The following is a 12,447-nucleotide window of genomic DNA, read 5'->3' on the forward strand; positions in this document are numbered from 1 at the left end:
CTGCATTGGCACATCCCCGAGTCACGCTCTCACTCCTCTCCTTCAAAGTCAAGATTCCTAAACGTGAAAAGCGGGAGTGGGGAAGGGCGAAGGGAAGAGAAAAAGAGGCAGAGCATCATCAGTGGAAGACCTGCCAGCTGCTGCTGATTCAGCCCTGTTCAGGGGACCACCCCAGCAGAGAGGAGCTGGTTTGAATGCCACGGTCCTCACTGCCTGTTCTCAAGGGACAGGCCATTTGCTCAGCCTTGCCGGCCAAAGCATGGGAAAAGCGTAGGCGTGCGCCATCGCTTGCAGAGGAGCACGGTCACGTTCATGTGCAATCCTTTACCTTTTTCCTCCCAGGATTCAAAGGGTTTCTGTCTTCAAAGTGAGAGCCTTCCATACGGGTGTTTGTGACGTTTCATCCAGGATAATAATCTCAGAAGGATCAGTCCTGCAATAAATATTTTACATAGCAATCCGTGATTATGGGAACTGATGCCACCAAGGGCATTAGCATCAGCAACAGGAACAGCGGAGCCCCGAGAATCAAAGCCCCGCATAAGCGTGGGAGGTTTTGCTGGATGAGGAGTTTTGGGAGGCAAGCCGGGGAGCTGCAGAGCAACAGCTCTGTGCAAAGGCTCTTGCTGGAGTTTAGCCCCGGTCCGGGTTCCTAAGCCACTGCTGGTACAGATCACGCCTGCAACTCCTCATGTTTAAGTATGAGGATCTCCAGCTACTGTAAAGGCACTGATGATGCAAGGTTTGGGGGTCAAACGCGAGTGCTGCAGCCACTCTGCTTGGGGTCAGAGCCCTGCGATCACCTCCTGCAGCCCTGCCCCCGAATTTGGTTTTCCCACCGAGCTGCCTGCTGGTTTCTGTGGGATGCCCCACAAAGAGGCAAGTGGAGAAAACTGTGCCAAACACCTTCAAGCTCATCTTGCCGGGGGTCCTGGCGCTTGGTGGGCCTTTACCTGTCACTGCGTTGCTTTGGGATATCCAAGTCACTGGTCTTCCCCACGCTCAGCTGAACTGAACTTGCAGCAGCAGCAGCTTCCATCGCCCTCTTGGACTCCTGACATAAAAAGGGACAAATCATGTTCTCTGTCTTTTGTCAAAGTGGAGATAAGCTGAAGGCCCAGCACAAACTTAGCAGTCTGCCCTCCCCTTCTGCCCCTTGGCAGCTATAGGTATTAGTGCAGCAGGGTAAAAACCGTTCACTCCAAAGATTTCGGGGCGGGGGAATTGTGTGTTCAAAACACGATTATGAGCAAATCTTGCCAGCAGCAGCAGCAGCAGCATCACCATCTAATAATAATAACGATAATGACCTTTCTGAAAAGCAACTTGTTTTAAAAATTACACCTGTATTCAAGTGTTCAGCTCACTGCTAATTGAGGAAACAAAGGTTACAACGTGGGATCCAGGCTATTGGGATCTATTTCGATCGAGTGCTGATCTTCCCCCAACGTTTCCAGACAAGCTGTAACAGAAACAGGCAATCTCAGCCCGAGGGAGATGTCCAGCCCCGAGGACCCAGCAAGCCTTACCTCTTCTTCTTCTCCGGCTTCATTTCTGCCATCGTCCAACTTCTTCTTCCTTTCTGGCATAAGGTCATCCAGAAAGCTGAGCTCTCGCTTTGAGAAGCACAAATCCATCGCTTTCCGGACAAAGACGAGAGCCAAAACCTTCACGAATCAGAGGGAAGGTGCGGTGAGCTCAGAGACGATGCTACCTCTCACTCCAACGCTGCAAACACCCCGCTGCCGAGCGGCAGCAGCTCTTACCATCACGGGAAAGATGATGGCGGCACGGGACACCTTGATGGTCCAGAGCAGGACGAGGCAGATCAGCTGGATCGCCGTGAAGAAATGCACCTTTCGCAAGGGCACGTGCCGCAGGTAGATGAAATCCGGCTGGTGTTTCGCCGGCATCCAAAACAGCTTCAAGCGATCAAAGAACTGCAAAATAAAAGGGAAAGCTTGCCACCTTGGGACTGCGGCAAGTTTCTGGCCCCCTCGAGACGTGGAGGCAGTTTGCAGCATCTCGCTTGCCGTCAGAAATCCTGGATCCCACCACGTTCCTCCTGGGAGCAGCACCCATTTTCCCTTCGCTCCATCTGTCAACCGGCTTGCCCCTGAGAGCTGCCCACCAAATGGCAACTATTCCACCTCATTCCATTATTAGCATTTCTTGGCCCACTGAATCCCCCAGCGAGGATTTCCACCAGTGGTAGAAACTGCCTTCCCTTTGCACTGAATTCCCCCGCTTTCACGTAACCAAACACTGACCTGCCCTAAACCCTGAAACAGAGCGCGCTGAACTTGCCTGGTCCTCCCAGCCCTATATACCTCCTGTGCCTCCACCGATCTTTTTCTTACGCAAAAGAGTTTCATTGCTTGCTCTGGGAGAAGTTTCTCCCATGCCACTGCTTTTTTCCCTGCTGCTACGGAGACAAAATACCAGGGAGCCGACACGCTGCATGCTGTAAAAGAGTCCGTACCCGAATTCCTCTGAGCGACGACACACCCATGTAGAGAAAGACGCCATAAAGCACAGGCATTGGTATAAACTGGGGGAAAAAGAAAAAAAAATAAAAGAAAAAAGAATGCAATCGTTTCTTTTTCTATGTTGCATTTTCAGTATTACCACCCTCTTCCACAGGCACTGCCTAAAATTGCTTGAAGCTTTCCAGTCTCCATTCAGGGTTAGAGATGGGTCAGATTTTAACCATTAAAGATTTTGTGCACACGCGTGAGCTAAGGCTCTGCTTTAGGCTGAACTTTGGAGTTACCTCTCATCAGAAGAATCCTATTTTCCAGAAAGATTGGAGGAAAATAGGCCATTTCACCCGTGTTACCCTATGCCCCATTCCGTGGCGGTAGAAAAAACACTTCTGCCTATTCTTGGGGCAACAGGCAAAGGCCACATGCCTCCTTTTAGCCTAGAGACGAGATTACTTTGTGGCAGGAATGTGCAAGGAAGCCCACGGGGATGACTTCAGTGTGTTTAGCTCCTGGGAACGGCTGTTGCGGGGCATTTGGGGAGCAAATTGCAACCAGTAAAGGGCTGCCTGTTTGAAAGAGAGCAGATGTGCTGGTCTGAATACGCTCAACTGTAACCCATAAACATGGGTGGGCCTGAAAGACACCCGAAAATTAAAGCAGTTGCGTTGCTCGCTCGCCTCGAGCACACCAAACGGGGGCCTGAAGGGCTGCAAAGCGTAACCGAGGCTGGTTCCCACCGTGGGTCAAGCCCCAAGGGTTGGGATCGCCTCCTCCTCCGCTCCACAACTAACTCCTCAGGCCTGCAGAGAGGGGACTGTTTTTCTGTAACCCCCAACAAGCTCGCGGTTGTTGGGTGGGTTGCATTTTCCTCTCACCTTTAACACGGAAGTGAAGAAGACAGAGCAGCCCATGAGCACAAAGATCAGCAAGCCGGTGACTCTCTGCTCTCGTATCCCCAGAAACTTGGGTTGTTCTCCTGGAGCTGAGCAGTCAGACTCTACTTTGAGGCTATTCACGTGGGTGATGGACAGCACGGTCGCAGCCACAAACCAGGGCAGCCCCATCACAGAGCACACCCCGAGCATCACGGCCACCATGAAAAGGTCCAGGTGGTACCCGCATCCTTTCTGCAGGCAGGAAAACAAGAAACAGAGCATCCCATAGCACAAGAGCAAGGACAACGTCGCAAATCAGACTCAAACCCTGCTCGAGCACAAGGCAACTTCTTCAGAATTTAAAACAAGAAATGGAAACAACTAAGGGTGTATGCAGGCTTTGCACAAGCACCTGGCATGACAATCTGGCAGGAGTTCAGACACAATGGATATGGGGAGCTTGTGCGATACATGCTTCTCCAAAAAAAAAAAAAAACCAACCCCAAACCACCAAAGCATTTTTTTCACTCACAAAGAAAATTCTACCACTTGCAAGGAAGGTGTGACTCTGAGTTATCCCTGGCAGCGCATCAAAACAATCCATTCCCCGCAGCTGCTGCTGCCATTTTAAAACAAAAGCACGCTTCTATATTGCTCCAAGATTAATTTGCTCCTCCAAAAGGTTGCTCATCTGAACTGCCCTGTCACTTGCTCCCTGCATCATCATTAATCCAGGAGAGCATCCTGCCACGCAATGTCCCAAACCCACGCCTTCAGAAAGCATTGGGAATAAGAGCTTCTCCCCAGACCTGCAGCCCAGAAGGGGCTGGGGATGGGGTCATCTCTTGCAGCTCCTTACCTTCAGCTTGTGCTCCTTCCTGTTCACAATAACGGCACTGATCTGCTGGTCCATGAATATCAAGATGGTGCAGAGCAGAGCTGGGACGAGCGCAGCCAACACCGTCCACCAAGGGTTGGGTCCTATGGGGTTGATGAACCACCCGCGGGCATCTCTGGTAGGCTGCAACAAAGCCCACACATCAGCATCGTCTCCCAGCCCAGGCACTCCGATGGCTTTCATTTTCCCCTCCGTCCCTGTGTCAGAGCACCTCCCAGCCCTGGCTTCATGTCACCCTCTCCCGTGGGCTTCAGCAGTGCCAGTGTCCTCTTTGCAAGCACCTCTAGATACTTCTCCTCTAGGTATCTAGTTTTGGGGCCATCTTCTCGTGTGCCAAAACACCCCATTACCTTGAACGCATGGGGGACGTGGAGCTTCGGTGATGGGATCCCAACCACAAAGTCAAGGAGCACCATGATGACAATGGTGAGGAAAACAGCAAAGTCGCTCACTGTGGACCGTACCTGGGGCGAGAAACCAGAGGTGAGAGGGGCATGGCAAACAGGGCCGTAACAGGAGATGCAAGAGTTGCAGACATCCACAACATTAAGGCTGGTTAACCAAATCCCACCACCCCTCTGAGCACATGCAGCCTAATCCCTTGCTTAGATACTGTTGCTGTGTTTGTCCCTGTGAGATCTGGTGTCAGACAATAAAAAAAGGTTAATTAGGCGGATAAGGGTTGGTTTAAGTCAAAACCTAAAAATAATAATAATATTAAAAATAAGAAAACAGATGTCTGCCACTACAGCTACACTCACAGCTACAATGGCAACAAGGCACTGAGGCATCCTTTATTCCTCAAAAGGAAGCTCCTCATTTGAATCTACTTTCTGCTCAAGCACATAATGCACAGAAGGTAGGGAAGAAAAAAACCCACAACCCCAAACCCCAAAACTTTGGGAAACCTGACTTCCTACTATCTGAGGAAAGGAAAACAAAAAAAAAAATCAAACCCAAAAACCATCAGTCTGGGGCAGGTCGTGAGGCAGGTGGGAAATGCTACGATGATTTTGCACTCATGGAAATGGGTGCGGGACATCCAAGCTCTTGGAGAGCTTGGCCTGCAAGGCCAACGTTTCCCAGCTTGACCAAGGGGTGGCAAATACTGCTCAGTGCTCCAGGAAAGCCATTTTGGGAAGCGAGTGTGGAGATGGACACTGGCCACCAACTTCTACCTACTCTGGTTGGAAAGTAGCGGCTGGTTTTAAACTTCTTCAAGAAGCTTGACAGGGCAAAGGTGGCGAAGAAGAGGATGCAGCACCAGAAGAACACGTCAGGCGTGTAGGGGCCGTCGCGTCCACAGGCAGGTCCTTGAAACTCCCCATGCAAATACCGACATTCCTGGAGAAACAGAGCGTCAGGACACAAAGGCAGTGCACGGGCGGCAGGGAAACCTCGCACAGCTAGGGGTTTTTGAGGATCTTGGTCCAAGATCCACGACCCTGTAAGTGCTCCTGCCAATGGAGATTTACAGTTAATGAGCAGCAGCAGCTGAACAAGTGACACATCGAACTACACAGCAGAGAAATGAGATGTGAGGGGACACCATACCACACACCCTCGGCACACCCTCTGCCTGCCATTCGAGCAATCGTGGCTAAAGAAGACACCAGAGGGGAGGGAAACACTGGAAACTCTTGGGGACAGAGAGAGAGGGAACAGGGAAGGAGGGCTAAAGACAACCATGGTAGGAAAGGAGGAGAAGAGACAGATCGTCCCTTCCCAGGGGAGGGCTCGCAGAACCTGGCCAAGAGGGGATGAAGGCCACCATAAGAGCCTGCCGTCCTAGGCCCGGGCTCTGCTTCCAGCAACAACAGCCTGAGAGGCTGCTCAGACATGCAAATTTATGCATGTACCTACAGACAGCACTGAATAAGAAAGCAAGGCCTGCAGTTACTAGGAAGGAGTACATTAAGGAGGCCAATTACTACCTTTCAAGCATGAACTTAAGTCCTACAACTTCTACAATAATCAAACCACCCACTACTTAACCTTGCTCCCAGTCAGAAATACTGTCCTGCAACAGGGTTGAGGGGGACACTTGCTACCCACAACGTTGGGGACCAGGTAGACTGGACAAGGTGGACTCTCCTCCCCAGGACCAAGCGGGTTAAAACCACACGCTAAATTTAAGCAAGGACTTTTCCGAGCAGCACTAGCACAGTTTGAAGCCCATCATCCCCTGAAGGGCTCTGACTTTTGCACCCTGCAAATGCCCCTGGACCCCATGGCCACGGCGCGAGGAAGCAGTGGCTCGGGGCACTTACGGTCACCGTGAGGTTTTCCCAGGCGATGCCAGACACGTTGATCTTGTTCCTCGCCCAGAAACGCAGGGTTTCGTTGCTGGGATGGGTCGGTGCCTCACACTTACAGCTGGGAGGAGAGAAGCCAAGACAGGGGTAAGGGAAAGGCGACGGAGGTGCAGCCCGGAGCTCCTGCCAAGGGGCAGCAGCTTTCTCAGGGGGAAAAAAACCCACTAGTAGCTGGTGAGGAAGTCCAGCTTGCTGTGCGTGTGCACAGGGTAGGTGTCTCGCAGGTGACTCAGCTTCTCCAGAGCCTCGTAGATGAAGATGATGCAGATGAGGGAGGCAAAGGCTTCTTCCGTGAAGCGGGTGACGTAGCACACCAAACAGCTGGCGTCGGTGGCCACCAGCACTATGCACAAGAAGGCGGTCCACAGCCCAATGCACGCCCGCAGAGACAGATAGGAGAGCGTGTACTCCCTGGGAAAGCAAAAGGAAACAAAGGCTGGAAAGGCCAGCAAGAGGCCCTGAGCCATGCCTGCCTTCGGGGAAAACGGGGAGCAATTTTGGAGCGTGCCAAGGCTGCGGATGGGAAATGCAGTTTCCATGTACTACTACAGAGAGCCTCGGGGCTGTGGTGCAGGGTGTAGAGCCACAGGAGGAGAGGCCCATTATTTAATTACCACTGCTTAACAAGGATCTTGTGTTAACACCTCGGAGGCTGCTTGAGGTCAGGTCCCTCTTGTGCCAGGTGGGGCTCTCCCACATCACCCTGATGCCCTAACACTGAAACCAGCTGGGTTTGCACCCAGTCACCTGCTGCCAGCAAGCTGGGGCTTAATAATAAACCTTATGGCAATAAGGGTGGTTTATCTCCCATCCAAGCCATCGCAACAAAAGGACTGTCACTAAAATCTAGCAACCACCCCTAAGAAAAACAAAAGAAAAGCATCTTTTCTCCATCACTGCTGGCTTCTGAAGGCTCTTGCAGCACCCAGCTGCGGCAGCCAGCCTTACTTGCAGAATTTGTAGAGGATCTTCTCAAACACGAGGACGGGTCCGGTGCTGCCGAGGATGGTGAGAGGTTGGCCGGCAAAGAGGGAATACACCACGCCGGCCACGGATGCGCCCAGCAGCGACTCCATGGCACTCTGTCCAGGGAAGAGAGGCAGCAGTGAGTAAAGAAATCATCAGGCAGAAACAAAAACCAATGCAAATTCACTGCAGCAAGGACTTTGGCCTGAGTTTTATCCTCCCCCATGCCCCCCAACAGAGAGAGGTGCTCACTATGTGGCCATTGGTCGCCTCCCCCAGCAGTCCCCCAAAGGTGATGACAGGGGACATGCAGGCACAGTAGAGGAAGAGGAAGGACGCCAGGCACTGCAGGCTCAGACCATCCCGGAAGTCGCTCCAGAACCACGGGGCTTTCCGCTTCACATCCAGGGTCAAACCTCCAAAGAGCCTGCAGGCAGGAAAAAGAAGAGAGTCTGTTCTCTTGGAAGAACATGTTGACTTTTCTTTGCTGCAGAAGGGCAATCACAAGCAGAGAGTAACTTCCATGGCTAAAAAGAAGCACTCTCCTTCATCCCAAAGCAAGGAAACCTGCGTGCAATGGTGATGCTGTGGCTGAGCCCAGCTGCCCAGATCTCCCACCTGCCCAGCCCAGGGGACCAAGCTGGTAGTGTGGAGCCCCTTCACTGAACCAGCTAACCCCAAAAACCTGCTAGAAGGGAAGGTGCATGCTCGGATTTGAGAGGCAAACAGAAAAAAACCCCAAACTGTTAAAGCTCCCACCTCCCCGTCCGCTGCAGTTCAGGGCCACCATGTTTCTCCAGCGTGCTGGGAGAAGCACTGTCATCAAGAGCTCCTGGCATCTTCCTTTTTTCCTGTTAAAATGGCAGTAAGATAAAGCTATGGATTTGTAACCACTGGCTTGTTTTGCTTCTGGTCTGGCTCTGTGACTGTGTCAGAGTGGGACCTCGTGACTTTGGGCACCTGAACAGCATCCACAGCCGTCCTGCCCGTCCCCCTCGCGCCTCCCGCCGACGCGGCACCCACCTGCGAAGGGACGTTTTTCGGGGGCTCGATTCGGATCGATGGATCCCACTCTCCTGGCGGCAAGACCGTGACCTGATCCAGGAACTCGTCGATGCCAGCCACGAGGTCAGCCCCGTTCTTGGCTTTATAGGCAACGTCACGGAAAACCTGCCAATAGAAGACAACCTAGCTCGGATGTCCTAACCAGCGCAATAAGCTCTTGGCTAAACGCAAGGTTTTCTCCCCCAAATTTCCTGCTGGAAAGGGCAGGAAATATTCCCCCAAAAGGAAAAATCTGTGCATCACGGCATTTGTAATCATCTCCCCCACGAGGCCCCCGTCCCCCATGGCACACCATACCCTTCTGCTTAAAGAGCAAGAGAAGTTTACTGGCCCTGGCAATGCCACCACTGGGGACAGCGTGCTGGGGACCCCAGGGAGAAGGATGAGGTGCAGGATGCACCCCGGGTGGGATTTCAGCCTCCAGGATGGGGGGTGATGCAAATCCGCGTGTTTGCTTTGGGGTGAGAAAGAGGGCTGGGCTATTTGGACAGCTGCGGGCAGCTGGGACAGCAAATCCTCTTCCTCACTACTTCAGAGACAGGGAGAGCTGAAGAGAGGCAAAAATGACCCGGAGCTATCTCATCTTGTCGCACCTCATCCGTCATGATAGTGGCCATGGACCTGCCGATCTCGTGGTACTGATGGCCTTTTCCTTCTGGTCCAAGCAAAACAAACAGGAACCTGGGCAAGAAAAACAAAATGAGAGAGAGAAGAAGGTGTCCTTGCTCCAAGAGCACCCAAGGAAAGCCCTGGGAGCTCCCAGCCCAGAGCGTGGCTCAAGACGGGACACGTAGGCTCAGCGACGCCACGATGAATTTGAAATTCTTCAAAACCGACGGCTAATTTAATTTGGGGGCCAACTTTCATTAAAATTGGCCGATGGGTTTAAAAGCTACAGCAGGGAATGGAGAAACGAAGGCGAGGAGATGTGGGGGGAGGGAACGTGCTTGCTCCCACTAGCCTTGTTCCCTTGAGACACCAAACTGATGCCTGCAACTTGACGTTTGGTTGGGTGTCTTTTTTACGGAAAAAATTTGTGCTTCTCATTCGCACCTTGTTGGGATGGGAACTTCCGTCATGCCTGAGAGGAGGACAGCCGGGCTCAGGCGGACAAATGCCACGACGGGCTGGTGAAGGAAATCCAGCTCTCCTACGAGCACGTTGGATGCTTCAGCCCCGGTGGGAATTTTCTTCATGAAGTGCAGCTCCGCCTGGGCACGACAAGCGATTGTCAGGCAATTACCCCAAAAGCAAAGCCCACAGTGCTCTGCAGCACACTCTGCAGCCAAGTTTGCAAGAGCAAATCTGGCCCTAAAGGCGTAAGAAAGCTACGAGTGTCTCACCTTGCTTAAATCCATTGCTCTGCTCTCACGGTTCACCCCATCTTTAGCTTCGGCAGTGGTGGGAGAAGGACAAGGGGTGGTTGTTTGGGCTGGTAGGAAAAAGAAAGCCACTCAGAGAGATGGACAAGGAGCAACTGGGATGCTTCTCCTTTGCCCGGACAAGTCTAATGGGGCCAAAGCCCTGCAGAAACCCTCACCTGGCTTGTAGAGGAGGTGCAGGTCTGACTGCCTCTTGCTCACATCGGCAAACGAGCAGACAACGGGGAGAAGGTTGGTTGTCTTCTCGTTCTGATGGTGGTGCTTCCTCAAAAGGACTTCTCGAACTTGCGCCCGCATGTGCTCGTCAAACTCCGTGGACTGTTCTTGCTGGGCCAGGATCATATCTGAGGATGGCAAAGGGAAATGAAGCCATCAGAGCAGAAACCCCAACAAGTCCCCGCCCCCAAAGCCCCCGGGGAAGGCTGTGCCACACAGGCTGCACCCTAACGCAGGCTCAGCCTTGCATAGCAAGGCCTTTTAATAATCTTCAGCCTTTGCAGCGAAAACGAGAATTTTCTTTTGCTAAAAAACATCATCCAAGTGCTTATTCATCATTCCGCTAAGATAAATATTTCCCATTCTAAATAATGCAATTTTCTTGCCCGACCTGGGCTTTCTGACTCTACACGTTTACCCAAATTATAAGCAATCTATAGCACAGACGTTCCCAGAGTTTCCCGGGCTGATCGAGTGCAATTTGCCGAGCCCGGGGAGAAACGTGCTAAGAACGGCTCCGACTTCTCCAGCCCTTGAAAGGGCTGAATGGAGACCTGCCGCCAGTCAAAGATAACTTCTCCAAAGCGGCTTTTGCAATTAACTTCAAGTATCTTCCCCACAGGAATACACTGCTTGGTCATCGCCAGATAAACTCTGCCTTAAAACTCTTAAATGCTGCATGTTAAGGCAAAAGGAAAAAAAAGAATGCGAGGAAACAGCTTGTAAGAAACAGTTCCTTTAAGGATGTTCAGCTCTTATGCAGACTCCGTATTTCTAAGAGCAGCCTGCTAAGCCCTGACACACACTCCTTTTTGGCTGGAGAATATTCTCTAGTGGCTTCTCCAACCCCACAAACTGCTTTCAAAAGGACCCCGTATTGGAATAAAAAACTGGTGCGACTGTTGCACGCCCAGTCTACATCCAAAAACAGCTCATGAGAAAAACACAGTGGGACTTCTGGAAAAGGACGTGCCATTGGGGCAGGGTTTGATCTGGGAGTGAAGAGCACCGTGGCGAGCTGAGCTCGGCCGTTCCCGGAGGGATGCAGCGCCCACGGTACCTGCAATCTCTTCGATGCTGTTGGCACAAACGTCCAGCAGCACCGTCCCGTTGCTGATGCAGCTCCTCAGCTCGGAGAGGCTGTGCAAGGACAGCGTGCCAACGTAGGGCTTGCTCCAGCGCTCGCCACCGTCTTCCGCATCCTCCTCAAACTTCAGCCACCTGTGGACATTGGGTGCGGTCAGCCCCATTGCAAGAAAACAGCCCCAGCTCCGCAACCCCTTTGATAGAGCCACGGGGTGGCAAGAGGAGAAGGCTCCTCGTGTCGCCACCTGCAGCTGCAAAAGCTTCGCGTCCTGGAGAGGAGAAAGCAGAGCCCACGGGCGCTGCCGGTGCGGGGACTCCTCTCCCACCGCAGCCAGCAGCAGGGATTTACCTTGCCGTTTCCTTCCACTCGGAATCTTGGCCCTCTTTTACACAGATCTCATCCAGCTCGGAGAATAAGCGGTGAGGGACGTGCTGCTCGTCCTCCTTGGTCCTGAGAATGAACTGCACCCGCTGGGACGGGGAGCCTGGGGGCAGAAGGCAAAGACCCATCCCGTTACCGTGCCTGAATACAGCTCGTCACGCTCACGTGCAAAGTGGCCGTCAGCACCAGTTCAGCCACAAACACTGGGCTGGCCCCTCTCCTCTGCGTCTGTCTGGGCTTCCACAGAGCCGTGGAGAAGGAGAAGCATCTATTCCACCTCTGCATAAGGATGGGCTGCTTTCCTTCCCCACATTGCCATTTTTAAAGCCAGGATCCCTCTGAGGAAGACGAGCCTAAACCCATTATGCATTTAACTGCATTAAAAAAAAACAAAACAAACCACCACCTTGGGAAAAAGAGGGTGTTGCTCAATAAGGCCACTTTCCCTCGGAAGAACAGCAACTCACTCAAACTAGCCACGGGGACCTGCTTGCAGAAGGCCCCAGCGCCCATGTAGCCCCCAGGAGTTTAGCGAATGCCGCGGTGGGACTTACAGTGGTAGCCCTGCTCCGTCGGGGCAGAGTCCTTCTCCGGTTCCCCTTTCCGATGCTTCTGGCCGTGGCGTCGGTGATGCCGCTGGCTCTGCCTAACCAGCGGCATCTGCGCACCCACGTACAGGGTCCGGTGGCCTGTGAAAAAGCAGCGTTTTTTGCAGCATTCTCGGCACTGCGGCAATGGTTGAGGTGGCTGGTGCCTTGCTATTTAACCTGGGTTAA

General features: G+C 52.6%; 1 protein-coding gene across 2 annotated transcripts in view; it reads right to left on the bottom strand.

Moving 5' to 3' along the window:
- Positions 1-236: 236 nt before the first annotated feature.
- LOC128135569 (electroneutral sodium bicarbonate exchanger 1-like) overlaps positions 237-12,447 on the bottom strand; it is a 40,035-nt gene continuing 27,824 nt past the window's right edge. Inside the window, exons 6-27 of one of the 2 annotated variants that reach the window (XM_052774599.1) lie at positions 12,226-12,360; positions 11,639-11,774; positions 11,264-11,424; positions 10,146-10,331; positions 9,949-10,037; positions 9,659-9,816; positions 9,199-9,286; positions 8,564-8,710; positions 8,300-8,391; positions 7,793-7,967; positions 7,523-7,656; positions 6,740-6,985; positions 6,530-6,635; positions 5,442-5,603; positions 4,628-4,723; positions 4,221-4,382; positions 3,362-3,613; positions 2,483-2,551; positions 1,767-1,940; positions 1,530-1,667; positions 954-1,054; positions 237-433 (exon numbers count right to left, since the gene is read on the bottom strand). In XM_052774599.1, coding sequence (XP_052630559.1) covers positions 346-433; positions 954-1,054; positions 1,530-1,667; positions 1,767-1,940; positions 2,483-2,551; positions 3,362-3,613; positions 4,221-4,382; positions 4,628-4,723; positions 5,442-5,603; positions 6,530-6,635; positions 6,740-6,985; positions 7,523-7,656; positions 7,793-7,967; positions 8,300-8,391; positions 8,564-8,710; positions 9,199-9,286; positions 9,659-9,816; positions 9,949-10,037; positions 10,146-10,331; positions 11,264-11,424; positions 11,639-11,774; positions 12,226-12,360 — 3,095 coding nt within the window. In that variant the 3' untranslated portion in view covers positions 237-345. Of the gene's footprint in view, positions 434-953; positions 1,055-1,529; positions 1,668-1,766; positions 1,941-2,482; positions 2,552-3,361; positions 3,614-4,220; positions 4,383-4,609; positions 4,724-5,441; positions 5,604-6,529; positions 6,636-6,739; positions 6,986-7,522; positions 7,657-7,792; positions 7,968-8,299; positions 8,392-8,563; positions 8,711-9,198; positions 9,287-9,658; positions 9,817-9,948; positions 10,038-10,145; positions 10,332-11,263; positions 11,425-11,638; positions 11,775-12,225; positions 12,361-12,447 lie in introns of both variants that reach the window. The other variant, XM_052774598.1, reaches the window with a different exon arrangement.

This window comes from Harpia harpyja, chromosome 23 (assembly GCF_026419915.1).
Source record: "Harpia harpyja isolate bHarHar1 chromosome 23, bHarHar1 primary haplotype, whole genome shotgun sequence".
NCBI classification, from domain to species: domain Eukaryota; kingdom Metazoa; phylum Chordata; class Aves; order Accipitriformes; family Accipitridae; genus Harpia; species Harpia harpyja.